This window comes from Oncorhynchus kisutch, linkage group LG18 (genome assembly GCF_002021735.2).
Source record: "Oncorhynchus kisutch isolate 150728-3 linkage group LG18, Okis_V2, whole genome shotgun sequence".
Taxonomy (NCBI): domain Eukaryota; kingdom Metazoa; phylum Chordata; class Actinopteri; order Salmoniformes; family Salmonidae; genus Oncorhynchus; species Oncorhynchus kisutch.
In genome coordinates, this window is record NC_034191.2 from 49,002,939 (window position 1) to 49,026,708 (window position 23,770).

The following is a 23,770-nucleotide window of genomic DNA, read 5'->3' on the forward strand; positions in this document are numbered from 1 at the left end:
GATTGGCCACTTTAATTTAACCAATGGGCTGGGTTAACATTTTTCACTCAGCCACTACAATGCCAGAGTTACCAAAATAGACTCACTGAAGTTAGAATAAGTGTAAGAGAAAGTTAAAAAGTAAATTTCACTAAGTATAGCAACAAAATAATTGACGAAACAGTAAAGTGCAAGCGGTAATGATTGTTAGTAAAGCAACAAATGTTAGTATGGTTTGGTCTTTTTTGCGGTAACAGTGCCAGACGATTGACTGCTGCTATGTGCATCTTTAGGAATTAATAAATTGATGACCAGGATCTGATACTAAACTAACGTATCTAGATAACATCCAGGCTGCATTTACACAGGCAGTTTAATTCAGATCTTTGGCCAATCCTTTTTCCTAGATATTCCTCTGAAATGTGTGGTTGCCATCTTTAAGATGACTGTATAGTTAACCGATTTTAGTATCATCTAGGAATTGCAAACTAACCATCACTGTAACCCTCTTCGACACGTCCATACACGCTAGGTGGAAAGGGTAATGACTGAGAAAATTCCTTGTTGGGAAATAACATACCAGCACAGGAGGAAGGGAACCATCAGCTTACTAAACATAGCATATTTCAACAGTTAATTCATGATTTAAATAGGGTAAAGAACAGAGCAAAATACAAGTTGAGTCATTTATTTAAAGCTTATATTTATTATAAAATGTAAAAATTCAGCTAGACCAGACCATTTGAGTAGCATAGGAGCTTGCTTCCAGAGTATTTTCCATTTCACGTCACAGACAAGTACATTGTTTTGCAAATTCACCATCACCCGTTACAATTCTCAATACAGATGTGCAAATCTGGCAGTATTGAAATGGGACCTCAGATACGGTCAAAGCCATTGTTTCACCTTGCTAAACATGGATTTATTAGAGCTGAGACATGCAGCAAGATGGTCTAGCTGGGGGTAAAAGAGTAGAGGGGTCAGAGAGAAACCATAATACGACTGGCATGGCTGTGGATTTAATCATCCTTGTCCTTGGCTCCGTGTTTTAGGATGCGTGTGAACTCCACATAGTTGAAGTTGCTCTTTTTGTCAATGGGTGCCTCCCTGAAGAGCTCGTCCACCTCCTCGTCTGTGAAGCGGTCACCCATTGTGGTCAGCAGCTCTCTGAGGTATTCCTCCTGGATGACACCTGAGGATAGACAGGGTGATGCAGTGAGACAGGTATGCGAAAATGCCCATGTCATGGTTACTCCCATCGGGTGGTGATGCATGGGTTATTCATTTGTTGACTCAACCAACCCATCAGCATTTATTTTTTAAATGCCAAGCATCTGGCCAACCCAATATGAAACAATAACATTAACCAAGATATTTTATCAAAGTTGACAGAAGCATATTTCTGTATTTACAATCCACAGCCCGCTCAAGGGTGATATTTTGAAATTAAGTTTCGGGGGTAGGGATACTAAAGGAATAAAACAAATGCCCAATGTGTATTTGTAAGCATGAATTTCCCATATGGACCAGAGCCCTCACCTTTTAGCCTAGTAAATTTCTATGACAAATCCTGGGGCAGGCTAACTCAGGGCTAACCCCCTTTATCCTGAATAACTTCTTAGCCATGAGTTGGGGACCAATGAAATCAGATACCTTCCCTTTCGCAAAGATAATCATCATCCCCTTCACTTGAGAAAGACACCTGATAAAGTAATTACAATTGAGAGTAAAACAATGTTAAAATAGCCATTACACATTGAATGGCAGCATTTGCATTCCAAACTGTTTTTCCACACTATTGTATTTAGAAATGTGCGAAAGGATAACTGACAGCCAACCAACCAGACATAACCCATCAATGGCAGTTCCCATTCAAATCAAGACTGGCAGCCATGGCTAGTTTTATTAAAATTGCCAGGGTTGGAGGTTCCAAACCCTTCTATAGATAGGTCTATGGCCACAACGTGTTCCACAGATAGGAGCGAAAGGAGTGGGAAAAAGCACGCCAAAGACAGTATTAAGTAAAAAAAACACAGCAATTCTACAAGCCCATTTAACACCACAAATTAAAATGACAGTGGCCCATGGATTGATGTTTCAACATTGTCTCAACGAAAAGTTTGGTGTTCAACTAGCCATGTGCAACATGCACCCGCAATTAATTACAAGCCTGCTAGAAATACAAGAATTCCACATTCCAATGACCTGGAATGTGTAGCCAACTGAAGCTGGCTTGCTTTATAAAAGCCTGAGTAGATCTAGCTTGCTTCATAGTATACACCTCTGGTTTAATCATTTTGGGAATAAACCCCTGGGTTTACCCACCGGACCAGATGTTACCGGGACAGCCCAAAAATCCAGTCTATGCAGCTAAGACAGACTCATCAGGAATTGTATCTTCATCAAGAACCCCACAAACACATTCTCACCCTTACCGGTCAGGCAGATGGCATCTAAGAATGACGTCTGATACCAACAGGCTCAGCGAGCTTCTTTCCACAAGCCATTAGACTGCTGAGCACTTGAACCGGACTGAGCACCTGCTCTGATTCTATGCACCTTAGCACGCACACGCATGCTACCAACACCACAACTGCGGCCACCAGACCAATTATACTGCTCAATTTACACACTTGCCCCCACTACACGTGAAAATATTGGACTATAAATGGCACCTTCCTGTGTAACTTACACTTTATTCTACTGCCATTTATTTGTCATTGATGCATTGTCGAGAAGGAACTTGCAACTTAGCATTTCGTTACACCATGCATAGGACTAATAAAACTTAAGTTCTCTACACAACTACAGCATCCATTATCAGTCTCTACAACAGTATGAATCAATACAGGCCGACACTGACAACATTCCTTTCCACTTGGAATAATTCCTTGAAGAAAAACCCAATGATTTGTTATAGGCTTACCTGTGCCTTCTTCGTCGAAGCAGGCAAAAGCGTTTCTGATGACGTCCTCAGGATCTGTGCCGTTGAGCTTCTCTCCGAACATGGTGAGGAACATGGTGAAGTTGATGGGCCCAGGCGCTTCAGTCATCATAGCCTCCAGGTAATCATCAGTCGGGTTCTTCCCTAAAGAACAAACAGTGCCACATTAGAACAGATTGCATTCAACTCCGTTAGTTTTACAATAATATCAGCATAAATGGTTTCAATCATAAAAAATGGTAACAGGGTAGTAGGGAATGTTGGAAAAATGCATGTTCTTTGTGAATGCGCAACTGTTTCAATGGAATGCCTCTTCTAAAACCAACTTACCAGGTGGGAGACAAACCCAACCTTAGCCTGGGGGTAAATATACTGCAACACCTTACATAACAAACCTACACCCTTTCAGCAAGACGGACTGGGTCCACAAACACTACAAAGTTTAACGCTAAGCATTGAACAAAATAAATATGCAATCATTTAAAAGGGAGTCCCACACAAGCGATATCACAAATCATCCAGTGCCTCAGTTTCACATTAATTCACTCAATGTTCAAGAGAAAACCATGGACAGATTTCAGCTCAGCTAAGGGGGGCTTCAGAGACTCACCTAGTGAGGCAAGCATGTCATGCAGGTCCTCCTTGTCGACAAACCCGTCGCGGTTCTGGTCAATCATGTTGAAGGCCTCTTTGAACTCCTGGATCTGAGACTGGTCGAACATGGCGAACACATTGCTGGTAGCGCGCTGGGGACGCTTCTTGGTGGTCTTTCCCTTGGCCCTTTTGCTCGACATTTTGGCTGTTTTGTGTGTTTACCTGCGAGGCTGAAAAGAGAATATTCCTGAATAAGACCATAGCACCAGATTTGTAAAATCCTAGAAAGTTACTTACCCTTTCAATCAGACTGATGTCAATGATGTTCAATTCTAGGGACATTAACATTTGAGGATACATAAGGGTCTACAAAAACAGGGAACCTGGCTTGTCTCATTACCCAAAATAAGATTTGACTAGTCATGCCCAGCTTTGTGGCTATGGGCTAATCTAAGTCAGACTCTGGCAAATTATTCCCCGGAGATGTGTCCTCACTGTGCTATAAATGGAAATGTTCTACTGCTGTGAAGGTTGTTTCTAGCTGTTCCCTTTGCACAGGATAGGAAAAACTACAGATGTGAGAATTCCCTTTTCAGGCAAGTTCAACACCATCTTATTCGAAGAGTTAGAAGGCCCCTGCCTCGAATATGCCTCCCTTCCTAGCAAGTAAGAGGGAGCCAGTGGTCCATGCCATTGACTCACTATTATGGCAACACAGCTGGATAAAACTGAGTCAGTGACCTAATTTGAGGTTGAACAATGATAGGGGGACTGAATTCAGGCTGAAGTTCTTTCCAAGACCACATATCCTTTTCTATTGAGGGTAGGTGAGAAATCTAGTGACAGAATGTTAATGATGCCTAGACTATGATATTTTGAGAAATAACTTAGCCAAGTTAGAGCTATGCCATGAATAGGGCCAAAAACTGCTGCCAGCTGTTAATACTTGCGTAACCTAAAGTAATGTAGATAGTATCGTAGAAATTAACATTAAGCACAAATATCAATTTACACAAATTTGGAATGACTATGAGCAATAAGCTACAGATAGACAGCTGACGTTAGGACTTGTGTCCTGAACAACATTAGCATGAACAACAATACTGGAATCTGCAGTTAGCCTTCAAAATAAAAGACACCCATTGAAACTGATGCAAACAGTTAGAACTGTGATCATGCCACAATAGGACTAGATAACGCTAAACAAGGTTTGAACATTATAGAAATAGTTAGAATTTGACCAAAATGAAATAATGATCTAGTCCCAATGTATTTGAATACAGAATTTCATTGGGGGCATACTTATAAGCACTCTACAGTCTAACCTATGAATTGTTCTCCAATGAAATGGGGTATCAGACTACCCAGTGACACAGAACACAACTTTGTAGAGTTTACACAAATATCAGCGTCTTAGCTCTTATTGCCGGACTCTGAAACAGCCACTGGAAGTCATGCTAGCAGATACCCATGGACTTTCATTCATTGTGCTAACACTAGTTAGAGGTAGTTTCGTGAGCCAATGCCAACTTCCTTCATACTGGACCAACATAAAAATGGAATCCACAAGTTAACCTGACTCATTGCCGAAATCCTGAAGTACCCCAGTCAGCCTGTGTATGGAACATTAATATTGCAATGTACACCCATGAAATTGGTTATCACCCTACTTAGACACTCACAGAACTATGTAGGGTTTCCACAAGTATTTGCATCTTAACTCGTGGGACTGAAATCAGCTAAATTAAGCTCAGTCAACCAATGTGCATTCCAAAGTCAATGTCCAGCTATAAGAGCCAAGACGCTAACATGTGCGTAAACTCTACAGTTGTTTCTTGAGAGTCACTGAGTAGGCTGATAACCCATTTCATAGGTGTACAACACAGACTGTACAGTGCATAGAAGTATGACCTCAATGCAACTCTGAATTAAAATACACCCACAGCGCGATTTCAGATTTTATTTTATGGGGTCAAACTAACGGTAGCTTGTTGAATTTATAACATGCCAACCTTGGGTAGGTAGTATGATCAAGTCCAATTGTGTCATGATGCCACAATTTTTATCCGTTTGCATCAGTTTCAATGGGGAACTTCTATTTTGAAGGCAAACACCGATTCCACTGTTCACGCGGGTCGCAACACACTGGTGACGTTAGCGACATTGTTGAGATAACATTACGAATCCCAGGACGTCCGCTACGCTAGCTACTTGGTTTTGGTACACATTTGCGTCGTTATAATAATATTTACCCAGCTACCGTACGGTCTGTTATATGTAATTTAAAACGATAAATGTGCTAGTTAGAACGAAATGTCAATTTCTCCCCATGCAGGAAATACTGTAATTTTGGCAGCTAACAAGCCGATATAGCTAGCTTGCTAACCCCGCTAGCTAAATCAGCCAGAAAACACATACATTGATAGTAACACACGTGTAGCTTCGACATTTTAAGCTATATAACTGACAGTTCAAAGGTAGCATGGAATTAACAAGTGAAATAATACTTCTTACGCTCAAATAAGCATATATAAGACCTACCTAATTCCGAAAAAATGGATAGTCAGTTAGCCCGTGCTGCCCTCTCTCAACCACCGCCCTAACTTCCTAATAATGGTTTCGCACAGGAAATGCAGGCCAAACCAACTTCGGGAAATGGGGAGGACTTTACAATGTCTAAATCATTTGTATTTGTATTCAATTATATTTTGCACCGTACAACAAAATACATATTTAGATATGTCTTTAATGTTGTTGTTTTTTAGCTTTGACTATACATAGTTTATGTAAATGCTCGTAAATCATTTCATTTTTACTTTGGTAAACACCCACGAGGTAATGGTGTTTTCTCAAAAGACATTCTTGACATATGCCCAAATACGGAGAAAATAAATGCATCTTCCTGTGCCTAATCATGAGTAAGATAACGTTGCTTTGGTGACACGATTTTAATTATATTAAAACTCGGATTTCACAAAACATATACAAAAATAGAATGATTATAGTTAAGCCATTTTAAAAACTTCTACACTAGTTGAGCCCCACCCCCTTGTCATAGGCCAAAGGAACAGCAAACATAATTATTATTACTTATTTATTTGTACCTTTATTTCACCTGGCAAGTCAGTTAAGAACACATTCTTATTTACAATGATAGCCTACCAAAAGGCAAAAGGCCTCCTGCAGGGACGGGGGCTGTGATTAATAAATATATATATAAAAACTCAGCAAAAAAAGAAACGTCCTCTCACTGTCAACTGTGTTTATTTTCAGCAAACTTAACATGTGTAAATATGTGTATGAACATAACAATATTCAACAACTGAGACAAAAGAAGTTCCACAGACATGTGACTAACAGAAATGGAATAATGTGTCCCTGAACAAAGGGGGTGTCAAAATCAAAAGTAACAGTCAGTATCTGGTGTGGCCACCAGCTGCATTTATGTACTGCAGTGCATCTCCTCTTGGACTGCACCAGATTTGCCCGTTCTTGCTGTGAGCTGTTACGCCACTCTTCCACCAAGGCACCTGCAAGTTCCCGGACATTTCTGGGGGGAATGGCCCTAGACGCCACCCTCCGATCCAACAGGTCCCAGACGTGCTCAATGGGATTGAGATCCGTGCTCTTCGTTGGCAATGGCAGAACACTGACATTCCTGTCTTGCAGGAAATCACGCACAGAACAAGCAGTATGGCTTGTGGCATTGTCATGCTGGAGACAATGCCACCAGGAAGGGTACCACATGAGGAAGGAGGATGTTTTCCCTGTAATGCACAGTGTTGGGATTGCCTTCAATGACAACAAGCTCAGTCCGATGACGCTGTGACACACCGCCCCACCATGATGGACCCTCCACTACAAATCGATCCCGCTCCAGAGTACAGGCCTCGGTGTAACGCTGTCTTAGGCGTCTCACAGTACGGACATTACAATTTATTTCCTTGGCCACATCTGCAGTCCTCATGCCTCCTTGCAGCATGCCTAAGGCACGTTCACGCAGATGAGCAGGGACCCTGGGCATCTTTCTTTTGGTGTTTTTCAGAGTCAGTAAAAGGCCTCTTTAGTGTCCTAAGTTTTCATAACTGTGACCTTAATTGCCTACCGTCTGTAAGCTGTTAGTGTCTTAATGACCGTTCCACAGGTGCATGTTCATTCATTGTTTATGGTTCATTGAACAAACATGGGAAACAGTGTTTAAACCCTTTACAGTGAAGATCTGTGAAGTTATTTGGAGTTTTACAAATTATCTTTGAAAGACAGGGTCCTGAAAATGGGACATTCTTTTGTTGTTGCTGAGTTTATATAAATATAGGACAAAACACACATCACGATGAGACAACCCAACACAACACTACATAAAGAGAGACCTAAGATAACAACATAGCAAGGCAGCACACATGACAACACAACATGACAACAACATGGTAGCAACACAACATGGTAGCAGCACAAAACATGGTACAAACATTATTGGGCACAGAAAACAGCACAAAGGGCAAGAAGATAGAGACAACAATACATCACGCAAAGCAGCTACACCTGTCAGTAAGAGTGTCCATGATTGAGTCTTTGAATGAAGAGATTGAGATAAAACAGTCCAGTTTGAGTGTTTGTTGCAGCTCGTTCCAGTCGCTAGCTGTAGTGAACTGAAAAGAGGAGCGACTCAGGGATGTGTGTGCTTTAACAGAATGTGACTGGCAGAACGGGTGTTGTATGTGGAAGATTAGGGCTGCAGTAGATATCTCAGATAGCAGGGAGTGAGGCCTAAGAGGGTTTTATAAATAAGCATCAACTAGTGGTTCTTGCGACGGGTATACAGAGATGACCAGAATTATCCATAATAGTTCTATTTAACTACTTATAAGTTCGGTTGTTCATGGTATGAGCTACTGCTAGTTTACTACTATGATCCAATAACCATCTTTTAAATGAAAAAGCATTTTTCTGCCTGTTCCCAAGAGAGCTGGAATGGTTCTTAGTCTGTTGAACAGTAAAACACTTTCTTCATCAGCAAGTTCAGCAGATGGGAACCACTACAATGACAGGAATGAGCAATGGCGAACTCATCTTGAGACCATAATGTGTTCATGTTTACTGAAAGGAGACAGAGGGTCGCTGCTCCAAACTGGGATGGTGAGGAGAGCTTAACATGGTTTCACATTCGCAAAAAAAACAAGCTCTAGGCTATGTCTAAACATGTAACAACAATACATTTTTTCAAGTATTTCTGGGATCCATGAAGACAAACAATAACATTAACATGTATAAAATAATAGTAAATCTCTAGACCATTAAACCAATACGAATACACTTGATTCAGTTCATTAATAAGTCATTGATTAGTGAATTTAGTGTGTTGTTCCTGTCTGACCAAAATCAAAGAATCTTGCCTGGAAACATGACCTCATATTGCACTACCCATATTCAACCACTTGAGGGTACTAGTCTCATAGGGGGGACTAAAACAAAGTTTCCATTCATCATTACAATCAATCAACTTCCAGTAGGAGTTTCACATGAAATCATTCTGACTTTCCATGTTCTAACACACCCACTCCTACCCACTGGTCAATAGTAGTGCACTATATAGGAAATAGGGTGCCATTTGGGCTCCCGAGTGGTGCAGCAGTCTAAAGCACTGCATCTCAGTGCAAGAGGTGTCACTATAGTACCTGGTTTAAATCCAGGCTGTATCACATCTGGCTGTGATTGGGAGTCCCATAGGGCTGTGCACAATTGGCCCAGTGTCATCGGAGTTTGGCTGGAGTAGGCCTTCATTGTAAATATGAATTTGTTCTTAACTGACTTGCCTAGTTAAATAAAGTTGGGACAAAGAACATAGTAGTACCATCCCAATGATTTACTGCAGGTTGTGATAGGATGAAGTCATTAGCCCACAATTGTATCACATTCCTGGTTGGGAAGGGTGAATAATTTTTTGAGGAAAATATCCTCCATGAGTTATGATTGCCATGCTGTCAGGTAATTGGGGGGTTATCTTTAGATTAGAGTAAATTACTGTAGTTTTAGTTGAAACCCTATTGAAAAGCAACACAATTTCCTTTGATGTTCAGTCACACAAAGACAGCTGGTCTTTTGTTATGTTGTATGTACCATAGAGATATGTGATTCAATATGACGTTCTATGGTAAATGTACCTCCATAGGTGTCTGATTGGTCAATGCTCTCTCTATCAGTAGGAACTACTGAAGATTCCAAAAAATGCATTCATGATCTGTATTCTGGAAATAGCATTATGAAGACATGTGTATAGTGATGCAAGGAATAAGGCAAAGGCTAAAAGTGGATGACCGGTCATGGAAAGTTGTTCAAGCAAAGAAAGAAACACAGACTAGTGTTTTATAGTGTTTTGTGTCATCTGTAAGATCATTCATCGCCTCATAACAAAGCAGGAGCCATAACAAAGCAGGAGCCTTAGATATATTCTGAACAATAAATTATCAACATTTGATCAAATCTGGCAGCCTTTCCTCTCCTACTTGGACGAGTCGGCGCTGTGAATTTGTACTTATTAACGCACACTCAATTGTAATATTTTAATCTACCTTTGAGCAGTTGGGGGGGGGGGTAGGGGGGAATAAGTGTGGGGGTGACATCTACCCTCTTTCTTTCTACATGTCCTTGTTCTGTATGTCATGTTTTGTATTATTTGTAGAACTCTGGGTCTTGTTGTTCCTGTCTGCTCTTTTATGTTTAGATAAGAATTGTATACCTGTCTTGTTTTCCTATACACCATTCTTGTGTGTGTTCAAAAAAATATTTGAAACAAAAATAAAGTTAGATCAAAGCAGGAGCCTTAGTATTCATTCACTACTCAGAGGATGTCACATTTGTCAGTTTCACATGCAGGGTCAAAAGGCAAGGAGTAGGGCTCCACCCACACGATAAAACATGGGGATGTGCTCTCTCTCTTTCATGCAAGCACATACAATGCTAACTTACATTTGTTACATGTGACACAGGCAACAATAGCATGGCTATAGTTAGTCACAGACACATCTGAAGCTCTCTTAGATATTGTGAGCAGCCAAGATAACCGCTAGTGAAGTGTAGGATATCGAACATTGGCACAATATGAGATGGAAATTACACCATTTATTCCTTTTTAAGATAAAGTCCAAGTTATGGGGTCAGCCCAATGTTGATCAGAGTAGTATATAGGGCTGCCAGGCAACCAGATGTTGAGGTGTGAGGCCTAAAGTGACCTTTCTAAATGTGAATATGATACAATGACAAAAACCCTGATAGGCATTAATACATCTAAGGTCTTCTGTAAGAGGAAATACCCATGTTTAAATACCAAATGTATAAAGTATTCCATTATAGGGACACTGATGATGAGTTAGGCTATACTCTTTCTAATAAGTGGTGTCAAAAATACAGTAACACTGACTGATGATGAAAGGCTACACATTGTTTGTACAGTAGGCCTTGTCTAAAATATAGGCCAACAGGTAGTTAGAGTCATTTTTTTGGCGTTGCAAATAGTCGCACTCGTCAATGACCAACATATTCAAACGTCGCTGGAACTAAGTTGGGTCTGCCGCTCTCTTCCTGGAGTTGCGATAGCTTCAATCCGCTCTGCACTCGTCTATATTTATCGGGTCTCCACGCCATAAAAGGACGTAACTGCGGTTTGGCTATTCCATAGAGTGCCAATATTATTTTTGTTGTATAGACGGCTGCCCTGTCCTCTGCTACCGCACCTACCTGCGGCGTTGCCTGGATATCAAGCTTCGTTGACTTACACCTGGAGTTGGATCACTTTTTCCTTTGCTTGCAGCAGTTGGTGGCTTTTGGGCCTAGGTAAGTTATCTCGATACGAGTATCTGATACGATTTCTGCATCATCAGCTAAATAGAAGTAACCAGAGGTCATTTTTTTCATAATTCGTTGTTGAGTATTTTATGTTTAGTGTGCATTTTGATGGTGTGATTGTTTGCAATGTGAATCCTGTGCTATGCCAACCTCAGTCGCACACTGCAATTAGGAATTTCAGATTCACAGGCTCTTCTCATATTAAAATCATGCCTATTGGATTGAACAACTACTGAACCAGTGCACCTGTTGCCCTCCACTCATGTCAGTTAACATCCTATGCTTACTGCCGTTTAGAACAGCCATAAAGTATTTTCAAAGCAATGGAATCTGGAAATGTATTGATTTCCATTAATAGGAAATAGGGCTAGGCTACACCAGTCAAGTTATTTGGAAAAACCCACAAAATATTTTAATTCTACATCTACCAAATCAATTTGGCTAATTTTACTATCAGAAAAAGTTGTGCATTTTATTCCTTATCCACTGATGTTGATAGTAGGCTACACTTGAGTTGTGTACAGAGCATGAAGATATTGATCAGGCACAATCAATATAATTTCCCCCCCAATCCAATAGAGACAATGAAGGTCATGACCTTTCCTCTGTGATTATTTCAAGTAACATAATACAATAACAACAAGTATCATCAAGACAAATTGTAAATGAAACCGAAACAATAAAACAACTAATAGCTTACAAAAGTACATTTCGAAGCAATGCTTTAACTGTATTGAACAAAACCATTCTCAGACACTAGCTAGGCAGACTACAAGAGACTGAGAATTCAGTGCTCGTGCCAGGAACACTGTGCAGGATGTCTGGATCCATACCTTTCTACCAGAAACAGCACCGCCACTATGACCGTTGCTACCGCAGCAAGGAGGTGGAGTCGGCTGTTAGCCAGTACCAGTCGAGCAGCAGCAGCTATGCCACCCGCAGCAGAGCCAGTGCCAGTCTCGGTGCCAGCAGGGGGTAAGGAGGAACAGGATGCCCTGCAGAACAGTAGCTCTGGCTCATATCCATGCATCCCCTCCATGCTGGTGTCAGAAGATGGCCCTGCTGCCCTTGTAACCCCATCACCCCCACCCACCTTACTTCCTATCTCATACTTCTGGCAACTTTTCCCATGCCATCCATGGCCTCCACATCAGTCGGTCATGCTTAGTAACCCTAATTTCTCTGCGTTAAATAATTACTCTTCTACTTCCTGCTTCTACACCTGCGGTATTAATGTTTGACCACTCCCAGTAACATTCTTCAACCTTATCTGTTTTCTCTAAAACCATTCCACAAATATGTCTGAATCCTGCATGAAGTTCCAAGTAGCCTGTTGAATGGATACTGTGTATATCGGTGTCTGTTGCACACTGCTCTGTCTGCTTTTGAACTAATGCACTTTTTTTTCTTTTAAGACAACCTTCTCCTAGTTCCCACTATAGTTCAGTTAAACAGAAATGGAACGTCTCAGATTCACATCGGCTCTGTCGTCATAAATGTTTGGTGCAGGCTGGGTATAATCAAGCTTTAAAGGAATGCACTGTGTTGCATAATGAAGTGTTATTGACCTTTGCCATGACCTATAGACTGAAATAACATCCTGACCCATGCATAACATGTCTTTAGGAATCTGAGCTGTGGTGTAGATTCTCTGCCCTAGTTGTCTAAACCCCAGTTTTAATGGTTTACTTCCTTGAGGACTTGTTTCCCTATTAAGATATTTTATTTATTTTATTTCACCTTTATTTAACCAGGTACGCCAGTTGAGAGTTCTCATTTACAACTGCGACCTGGCCAAGATAAAGCAAAGCAGTACGACAAAAACAACAATAGAAAAATCTATATACAGTGTGTGCAAATGTAGAAGAGTATGGAGGTAAGGCAATAAATAGTCCACAGAGGTGAAATAATGACAATTTAGCATTAACACTGGAGTGATAGATGTGCAGATGATGATGTGCAAGTCGAGATACTGGGGTGCAAAATAGCAAGCGGGTAAGCAATAATATGGGGATGAGGTAGTTGGGTGTGATATTTACATATTGGCTGTGTACAGGTACACAGATCGGTAAGCTGCTCTGACAGCTGATGCTTAAAGTTAGAGAGGGAGATAGATACAAGGCTTCAGTGATTTGATAAAAAAAAACTAAATTGCATTTCGTTCCTGTCATTGGCAGCAGAGAACTGAAAGGAAAGGCAGCCAAAGGAAGTGTTGGCTTTGGGGATGACCAGTGAAATATACCTGCTGGAGCGTGTGCTACTGGTTGGTGTTGCTATGGTGACCAGTGAGCTGAGATAAGGCGGGGCTTTACCTAGCAAAGACTTATAGATGACCTGGAGCCAGTGGGTTTGGAGACGAATATGTAGTGAGGGCCAGCCAACGAGAGCATACAGGTCGCAGTGGTGGGTAGTATATGGGGCTTTGGTGACAAAACAGATGGCACTGTGATAGACTACATCCAGTTTGCTGAGTAGAGTGTTGGAGGCTATTTTGTAAATGACATCGCCGAAGTCAAGGATCAGTAGGATAGTCAGTTTTACGAGGGTGTGTTTTGCAGCATGAGTGAATGAGGCTTTGTGGCGAAATAGGAAGCCAATTCTAGATTTCATTTTGGATTTGAGATGTTTAATGTGAGTCTGGAAGGAGAGTTTACAGTCTAGCTAGACACCTAGGTATTTGTAGTTGTCCACAAATTCTAAGTCAGAACCGTCCAGAATAGAGTTCGACCGATTATGATTTTTCAACGCCAATACAGATTAATCAGACAATTTTGATTTATTTGTAATAATGACAATTACAACAATACTGAATGAACACTTATTTTAACTTAATATAATACATCAATAAATATCCATTTATCCTCAAATAAATAATGAAACATGTTCAATTTGGTTTAAATAATGCAAAAACAAAGTGTTGGAGAAGAGAGTAAAAGTGCAATATGTGCCATGTAAAAAGCTAACGTTTCAGTTCCTTGCTCAGACCATGAGAACATATGAAAGCTGGTGGTTCCTTTTAACATGAGACTTCAATATTCCAAGGTTAGAGATTTTAGGTTGTAATTAATATAGTATTTATAGGACTATTTCTCTCTATACCATTTGTATTTCATATACCTTTGACTATTGGAGGTTCTTATAGACACTATAGTATTGCCAGTGTAACAGTATAGTAACAGTATAGCTGCGAAGAGCTGCTGGCAAAACGCATGAAAGTGCTGTTTGAATGAATGCTTACGAGCCTGCTGGTGCCTACCATCGCTCAGTCAGACTGCTCTATCAAATCATAGACTTAATTATAACATAATAACACACAGAAATACGAGCCTTAGGTCATTAATATGGTCGAATCCGGAAACTATCATTTCGAAAACAGAACGTTTATTATTTCTGTGAAATACGGAACCGTTCGGTATTTTATCTAACGGGTGGCATCCCTAAGTCTAAATATTCTTGTTACATTGCACAACCTTCAATGTTATGTCATTATTATGTAAAATTCGGGCAAATTAGTTCACAATGAGCCAGGCTGCCCAAACTGTTGCAAATACCCTGACTGCGTGCAATGAACACAAGAGAAATGACACAATTTCGCCGTTAATATTGCCTGCTAACCTGGATTTCTTTTAGCTAAATATGCAGGTTTAAAAATATATACGTCTATGTATTGATTTTAAGAATGGCATTGATGTTTATGGTTAGGTACACATTGGAGCAGGGACAGTCCTTTTTCGCGCTTTTGTTAAATCATCCCCCCAGCGTTGCATCGATTATAGCAAAGCAGGACACGCTAGATAAACTAATATCATCAACCATGTGTAGTTATAACTAGTGATTATGATTGATTTATTGTTTTTTATAAGATAAGTTTAATGCTATCTAGCAACTTAACATGGCTTCTACTGCATTTGCGTAACAGGCAGGCTCCTCGTGGAGTGCAATAAGAGGCAGGTGGTTAGAGCGTTGGACTAGTTAACAAAGTTTGCAAGATTGGATCCCCCGAGCTGACAAGGTTTAAATCTGTCGTTCTGCCCCTGAATAAGGCTGTTAACCCACCGTTCCTAGGCCGTCATTGAAAATAAGAATGTGTTCTTAACTGACTTGCCTAGTTAAAAAAAGGTGTAAATATATATATATTTTAATCTGCAAAATATGCACCCAAAAATACAGATTTCCAATTGTTATGAAAACTTGAAATTGGCCCTAATTAATCGGCCATTCCGATTAATCGGTCGACCTCTAGTCCAGAGTAGGGATGCTAGTCGGGCGGGATGGTGCGGGCAGCAATTTGTTTATTAACTTGGCGTTCAAAGATTTTAGAAAGGCAGGGCAGGATGGAAATAGGTCTATAACAGTTTGGGTCTAGAGTGTCTCCCCCTTTGCAGAGGGGGATGACCGCGGCAGCTTTCCAATCTTTGGGGATCTCAGATGATTCGAAAGAGAGGTTGAATCGGCTAGTAATAGGGGTTGCAACAATTTTGGCGGATAATTTTTAGAAAGAGAGGGTCCAGATGGAGGGGGGGGGGGGGCTTGGGCAAGTTTCTGCAGGGGGTGCTGAAATGTTGGCCGGGGTAGGGGTAGCCAGGTGGAAAGCATGGCCAGCCGTAGAAAAATGCTTATTGAAATGATCGATTGCTGTAGATTTATCGGTGGTGACAGTGTTTCCTATCCTCATTGCAGTGGGCCACTGGGAGGAGGTGCTCTTAATCTCCATGGACTTTAGTGTCCCAAAACTTTTTGGAATTAGTGCTACAGGATGCAAATTTCTGTTTGAAAAAGCTAGCCTTTGCTTTCCTAACTGACTGAGTATATTGTTTTAGGGAGCGTTTGACATTGATGAGGGGTGGTTGTTTGACCGCGGAACCACTATGCACGCAGGCAATGAGGCAGTGATCGCTGAGTTCCTGGTTGAAGACAGCAGAGGTGTAAATAGAGGGCAAATTGGTCAGGATTATATCTGAGGGTGCCCGTGTTTATGGATTTGGGGTTGTACCTGGTAGGTTCCTTCATAATTTGTATGAGATTGAGGGCATCTAGCTTAGATTGCAGGACAGCCGGAGTGTTAAGCATGTCCCAGTTTAGGTCACCTAACAACAGTACCAACTCTGAAGATAAATGGGGGGTGATCAATTCACATATGGTGTCCATGGCACAGCTGGGGGCTGAAGGGGGTCTATAGCAAGCGGCAACGGTGAGAGACTTGTTTCTGGAAAGGTGGATTTTTAAAACTAGAAGCTCAAATTGTTTGGGCACAGACCTCGATAGTATGACAGAACACTGCAGCCTATCTCTGCACTAGCTTGCAACTCCATCCCCTTTGGCAGTTCTATCTTGTCGTAAAATGTTATAGTTAGGGATGGAAATTTCAGGATTTTTGGTGGCCTTCCTAAGCCAGGATTCAGACACGGCAAGGACATCTGGGTTGGTGGAGTGTGCTAAAGCTATGAATAAAACAAACGTAGGGAGGAGGCTTAATGTTAATATGCATGAAACCAAGGCTTTTACGGTTACAGAAGTCAACAAATGAGAGCGCCTGGGGAATGGGAGTGATGCTGGGAGCTGCAGGGTCTGGGTTAGCCTCTACATCACCAGAGGAACAGAGGAGGAGTAGGATAAGGGTACGGCTAAAGGCTATAAGAACTGGTTGTCTAGTACGTTTGGAACAGAGAGTAAAAGGAGCAGATTTATGGGCGCAGAAGAAAAGATTCAAGGCATAATGTACAGACAAGGATATGGTAGGATGTGAGTACAATTTAGGTAAACCTAGGCATTGAGTGACGATGAGAGTCTGGAGGCATCATTTAAGCCAGGTGAGGTCACCGCATGTGTGGGGGGTGGAACAAAAGGGCTAGCTAAGGCATTTTGAGCAGGGCTGGAGGATCTACAGTGAAATAAGACAATCCCTAATTAAAACAACAATAGACTAGGCATATTGACATTAGGGAGAGGCATGTGTAGCCGAGTGATCATAGGGTCCAGTGAGTAGCTAGGCGAGCTGGAGACACGCCGATTCAGACAGCTAGCAGGCCGGGGCTAGCAGGCTAGCAGATGGGCCTCCGGGTGACTTCGCAACGGAAGAGCCTGTTGAAACCCCCTCGGACGGTTATGTCGGCAGACCAGTTGTGATGGATCGGCGGGGCTCCGTGTCGGCAGTAAAGGGTCAAGTCCAATTGGCAAAGGAGGTATTGTAGCCCAGGAATTGGCTGAAGGATCTCTTCGGCTAGCTGGGAGATGGGCCTCGAGGCTAGCTCCAGGCTAACTGGTGCTTGCTTCGGGACAGAGGCGTTAGCCAGGAGTAACCACTCGCTAGCTAGCTGCTATGATCCAGTGTAAAGGTTCAGAGCTTGCTGTAGGAATCCGGAGATGTGGTAGACAAAAGGCAGTCCAGATATGCTCTGGGTTGATATCACGCTGTGCAGACTGGCCGGAATTGACCAGGCTGAGGCTGGCTGATGTCTGAGTTAACGGTGATGACCGCTAGCAGTGGCTAACTGACTACTAGCTAGTAGCTAGTTAGCTGGCTAGCTTCTGATGGGGGTTCAGATCCGCACTACGTTGGGAGAGGCGGGTTACCTCTGTTCAGTCCGTAGATGGAAATTGAGATAAAAAATATAAATTATATATACGAAGAAAACTATATATACACGGGACAAGACAAAACCGACGTTTGACTGCTATGCCATCTTGGATCGATGACCTTGGTTCATTGTTCAGCCAGTACATCCATTGGGGGCTTCCTCTCGCACTTAACAAAGATGATATTTTGCGTGGGTGCATAAGGCTTTTTAGCATGCTTCTCTTAGAGCCTTCTACTGTGTTGTGATCTGGAGACATGGTTTGAAGTTGGCTATGAGTTATATTTGGGGTTAAGTTGTATTTGGGGTCAGCAGCAGGTAGCCTAGTGATTAGTGTTGGGCCAGTAACTGAATGGTCGATGGTTTGAATACCCGAGCCAACAAGGGGAAAAATCTGTCAATGTGCTCTTTCGCAAGGCACTTAACCCACATTTTCTCCAGGGGAAACCGTGTTTAAACCCTTTACAATGAAGATCTGTGAAGTTACTATGGCTGACCCTGTAAAACAACAATTTCACTGCACCTATCAGGTGTATGTGACCATAAAACCTTTTTGGGGGGGTGGATTCTTTCCACCTGTGGATTTGTTGAATTCAGTGGTCATTAATCTCTTTCAGTGGTTTGTTATTTGCTGTTTGAATTATTTTATTTAAGGAATTATTGATGACATATAGGAGTATTTACGAGACTATTCTGGCAATCTATGGCCGGCCTAACAACAGTGGTTGTGCCTATATTGAATTATGTGTTGAAATGTTGGCGGTCTCACACTTATGAACACCTGGCATCTCTAAATACACTGGCCTTGACAGTGTGCATAGGAGGTCAAAGGGTGTCTGTGGAGCGAATGGTCCCTCATTTGGGCCTTTATGGTTGAACCTCATGCTGTCAGGAATTTACCCAGCTTTCCCTGACTTCAGATTAGTGACACCATTGGTTGAACCATAGTACTTTACCTTGTCACATAGAAATGTACTTATGGCATAGGGTATAGAAATTGTGTATTGACAAGACGGATTCAAATCAAACCAAAAAGCCTCAGTAAGTGACATTTTCTCCCCTGTTGATATTTGAATTGAATGGTGACATAACAGAAGTTATGGAGATTTTCCTGGTATTGTGCAGACATACCAATTGTTCCGTTAGGAATACTCATTGAATGGGGATTGCCTTGCCTGCATTCCCATTCATCATTATCGTAATCTATCAACATTTATTTATTTATTGATCTTTATTTTCCCAGGTAAGATTACTTATTTTCTTTTACCGCAATGACCTGGAGAAGATTTACAGGGGGAGGAGAGGGGATAAATGAGCCAATAGGAAGCTGGTGGTGATTAGGTAGCCATGATGGATGATATGAGGGACAGATTTGGAATTTCAAATGAACTTTTATTCGTCACATGTGCCGAATGTAACAGGTGGTAGAACTTACAGTGAAATGCTTACTTTACGAGCTCCTAACCAATAATGCAGTTTAAACAAAATATGAGTAAGAATAAGAACCTTTAACCTGTCTCCTCCCCTTTACCTACACTGGTTTGAAGTGGATTTAACAAGTGACATCAATAATGATCATAGGATTCACCTGGTCAGTCTGTCATGAAAAGAGCAAGTTTTGTTCACTCAGTGTACATTGTATGCACACATAGGAGATACATATGGCAATGTTTCATATTGTCTAGATTTATTATTATTTTTTGCCTATAAGGCACTGTACTGTTAATTACGTGTTGATTTACTTGTGAGAATCAATTTGTTGTAACCTAAATAATGGTTGTTTTGGATGTTTGGTTTGTATTGTCAGGTGTGTGGGTTTTCAGCTGAGATCCTTTGTAAACTCAGCAAAAAAAGAAACGTCCTCTCACTGTCAACTGTGTTTTATTTTCAGCAAACTTAACGTGTTAATATTTATATGAACATAAGATTCAACAACTGAGACATAAACTGAACAAGTTCCACAGACATGTGACTAACAGAAATTAAATAATGTGTCCCTGAACAAAGGGGGGGATCAAAATGAAAAGTGACTGTCAGTATCAGGTGTGGCCACCAGCTGCAATAAGTACTGCAGTGCATCTCCTCCTCATGGACGGGACCATATTCGCCAGTTCTTGCTGTGAGATGTTACCCCACTCTTCCACCAAGGCACCTGCAAGTTCCCAGACATTTCTTGGGAGAATGGCCCTAGCCGTCACCCTCCGATCCAACAGGTCCCAGACGTGTTCAATGGGATTGAGATTCGTGCTCTTCTCTGGCCATGGCAGAGCCCTGACATTCCTATCTTGCAGGAAATCACGCACAGAACGAGCACTATGGCTGGTGGCATTGTCATGCTAGAGGATCATGACAGAATGAGCCTGCAGGAAGGGTACCACATGAGGGAGGAGGATGTCTTCCCTGTAACGCACAGCGTTGATTGCCTGCAATGACAACAAGCTCAGTCTGATGATGCTGTGACACACCGCCTCCAAATCAATCCCGCTCCAGAGTACAGGCCTCGGTGTAATGCTCATTCCTTCAACGATAAACGCAAATCCGACCATCACCCCTGGTGAGACAAAACCGCGACTCGTCGGTGAAGAGCACTTTTTGCCCATCCTGTCTGGTCCAGCGACCAGTGTGTTTGTGACCATAGGTGATGTTTTTGCCGGTGATGTCTAGTGAGAACCTGCCTTACAACAGGCCTACAAGCCCTCAGTCAAGCCTCTCTCAGCCTATTGCGGACAGTCTGAGCACAGATGGAGGGAAAGTGCATTCCTGGTGTAACTCGGGCAGTTGTTGCCATCCTGTACCTGTCCCGCAGGTGTGATGTTTGGATGAACTGATCCTGTGCAGGTGTTGTTACACGTGGTCTGCCACTGTGAAGACGATCAGCTGTCCGTCCTGTCTCCCTGTAGCGCTGTCTTAGGCATCTCACAGTACGGACATTGTTTATGGTTCATTGAACAAGCTTGGGAAACAGTGTTTAAACCCTTTACAATGAAGATCTGTGAAGTTATTTGGATTTTTTTCAAATTATCTTTGAAAGACGGGGTCCTGAAAAAGGCATATTTCTTTTTTTGCTGAGTTTATTTTTTGGGGGGATTTTATCATCCTCAAGTGAGGGACATCAAGGAGATTAACATTCAAAAGCTTGTTCAGTACATGAGGGCAAATTTGGTCATGATCGCCACCAGTTTTTTTTATTCACAGGACAGGACACCTACTCTCCTATGACCACAGTGTTTAGTTTCATTCCATCTCATTGGTCTTTTTTAAAATGTCCTATGTTTAAAGAATTTGATGTTTCAAAACTGCACACTGGTGACTACATACGATCAACCCGGTCTTAATTCAGTCTTCTATTTTGTCATTGCAGACATGTCATTACACAGCATGAACAAGCAATGCATATCTCTTATAGCTAGACCAGGTTTGTTGGTAGTCATCGCTCTGCTGTGCAAAGGCTTTTCTCTTTCTTCATTGCACAGTTTGAGATATTTATTATAAACACAGCTAAACCCATCCAAGCCACCCTCCCTTGTTGATGACTAATGTACCCAATAATACAACCTTTCTCCTCCTCATCCAGCCCTTCAGATTACATTGACATGACTTGATGTTATTACATTGTGTTAGGTTGACACTGCTGTATTAACATTATCCTGTGTCTTAGACTTAGTGCATCGTACTCTGGGCTGGAGGAGAGCAGACTGAGCCCAATCCCCAAGAGAGCCAAGCCCACCTACCTGGCTATGGACAAAGAGAACCAGATCATCGGCTATGTAGTGCCCATCTTCAGGGGCAGGTAAACGAATCAACCACCTATGAGCCTTAGCGATGCGGAGAAGTCAGGGACATTTTGATTTCAGTGAGTGATTCTGACCAATGACCATGAAAATGACCCCACTGCCCACTCTCCTCCCTGGCTTTGCTCTGCCACCTTAGTCAGGAGTATGCCAGTGGGCTTTCAGATACGGAGGAGGCCCGGATGAAGGAGAGTGCTGGATACATGGCCCGGAGGAATCTGTTCACCAGTGGGTTAGAGATGGAGAGGACGGAGCAGACGTCTAGGAAGGTGTCCGTGCGCCACTCAGCCGAGCACATCTCCCTGAGCAAGCGGGTTAGTGCAGGAGTTTGATGTCATAGAGGGAAGTTTTCCTTTATCCCATCGCATTGAGGAATACGGCATAATGCGCTCATTCGTGACATCATAATGGGAATATTGAGTCTTTGTCATGTCGTAGATGTCAGTAGGGCTGCGCAATTAATCGAATTCACATCAAAATCGCAATATTTACATGTGCATGATCCATTTTGCAGAAGCGTTCAATATTTTGAAACGCCACTCAGCCGCATGTAACAGGCTCTCCTCTAGCTGCAGCCCAATTTGGTGACAGGATCATTGGCGAGTGGGTGTGTCGAAAGGAGAGGGTGTATGGAAAGCGAATCAGCTAATTGGGCATATTTGTTGCCACTCAGGACTGTTTTATGGGTTTGATTAGGCTGCAGAGCGAACCGAGTTGCGCGCACAATCTGTCGCGGTATGGTAGATCAATGTAAGGTTGTTTAATGGTAAGAAACGTGAGTACAAAAAACACAGCTCAATCAAAACCGTCTAACCTATAGCAGAGCACTTTCGACACACCCACTGTCACTCAAGCAGCGCAGTCACTCCTCCTAGTTGTTAGATTCACTCTAAAATTGCATGCTGTTTTGTTAGGTCAAATGCAGTCAACACATTGGGTGGGATTAGATTATGCTCGGGCGAAAGCGGGGAGGGAGGAGCGCCATTCTCAAATCAAACAGATCTGTGCCGCTCTGACATTTTGTCAACAAGGAAGCATGGTGCATCGCCCAGAAACATACACCATCTCTTTTCCAAAAAATAAATGTTAGAAAATTCTAACTCGTTTTCATTTGGAAGGGAGATAAAGCTTGAGGGCAATCAGTTTTGCATGTGAAAACACAAAATTCTTAGACTTTGAGTGAATCCTACTCATTACTCCACTTGCTTCTACGTCACTTTGTTTGGAGCCAATTTTGCGGTGTGTTTTGAACGGGGCACCTGGCTCACGCCTGGGAGGCAGCCCAGTTCCAAAACGAATGCAATCAACTATTGCCCGGTGCAAATCCCGCCTACACAGGTGCCAGGCGAGATTAATCAAACCCCTGTATTGGTCCAAACATGAACGTTGCTTCTTTAAATATAAATAATTGTATTTCTAGAATTCCAACAGTTCACCGACGTGTTTGGAATGATATCGCATGTCCAATCACAATATTTGGTAAAACAAATCGCAATTATGTTTTTTGGCCCATTTCGTGCAGCCCTACAGTAGATGCCGGAATTCCTTTGTGACATCACATTGGGGAATGCTGGATAATGCTCTCCCTCGTAACATCATAATGGGGTAGTTTGACTTCCGACTGAACAATACCTTCTCTTGTTACACCACAGAGCAACATTATTTCCCTCATCGACAAAGAGAAGAGTACAAATGTATGATCTTAATTTGATCAACATTTTGTTTATTAGACAGCAGTAATTTCAAACTTGTAATGTATTCAAGGTTTTAAAAGGCTTCTAAAATAGAAAATAAATGATAAATGAATGTTTACTGGTCATGAAAAGCATGCAGTATAATAGAGCTAAATGTGTAATAATCGTAAATGCGTAGTTCTGACTATACTCTTCTTCAAGGTGATGATATTAAAACCAAATAGTTATAACATTTATTTAACAATCCCTTAAACGGCATGTAGTTATCAATGGTTTTAGCGGAGCTGGGGTCTCCTTGGCCCCCAGCAGCCAAATCAAACGCTCTGCACTGTTTTACACTATGACACGTTA

The 23,770-nt window shown here is 41.9% G+C and overlaps 2 protein-coding genes across 4 annotated transcripts in view; one reads left to right on the forward strand and one right to left on the reverse strand.

Moving 5' to 3' along the window:
• Positions 1–660: 660 nt before the first annotated feature.
• On the reverse strand, positions 661–12,212 carry LOC109908789 (myosin regulatory light polypeptide 9-like). Of its 2 annotated transcripts, none has more exons than XM_020507488.2 (4): positions 6,059–6,187; positions 3,534–3,747; positions 2,906–3,067; positions 661–1,171 (listed from the first exon to the last, which is right to left on the reverse strand). In XM_020507488.2, exons 2-4 carry the CDS (start codon positions 3,715–3,717, stop codon positions 999–1,001), a joined length of 519 nt encoding a protein of 172 aa, XP_020363077.1. In that variant the 5' UTR covers positions 3,718–3,747; positions 6,059–6,187; the 3' UTR covers positions 661–998. The 2 variants fall into 2 exon arrangements, with proteins under 2 accessions (XP_020363077.1, XP_020363078.1); XM_020507489.2 differs by lacking the exon at positions 6,059–6,187 and adding an exon at positions 12,193–12,212 and having other exon boundaries at positions 662–1,171.
• Positions 11,140–23,770, forward strand: part of LOC109909325 (M-protein, striated muscle-like) — a 41,941-nt gene continuing 29,310 nt past the window's right edge. Inside the window, exons 1-3 of one of the 2 annotated variants that reach the window (XM_031796215.1) lie at positions 12,162–12,334; positions 21,593–21,724; positions 21,865–22,039. In XM_031796215.1, the coding sequence (XP_031652075.1) occupies positions 12,177–12,334; positions 21,593–21,724; positions 21,865–22,039 (465 nt within the window). In that variant the 5' untranslated portion in view covers positions 12,162–12,176. Of the gene's footprint in view, positions 11,348–12,161; positions 12,335–21,592; positions 21,725–21,864; positions 22,040–23,770 lie in introns of those variants that run through there. The other variant, XM_031796216.1, reaches the window with a different exon arrangement.

Coding starts and splice junctions, on each gene's coding strand:
- LOC109908789 (XM_020507488.2), bottom strand. CDS start 3,717: ATGTCGAGCAAAAGGGCCAAGGGAAAGACCACCAAGAAGCGTCCCCAG. Junction 3,068..3,533: donor TGACATGCTTGCCTCACTAG/GTGAGTCTCTGA, acceptor TTTGTTCTTTAG/GGAAGAACCCGACTGATGAT. Junction 1,172..2,905: donor CTTCGACGAAGAAGGCACAG/GTAAGCCTATAA, acceptor GTCTATCCTCAG/GTGTCATCCAGGAGGAATAC.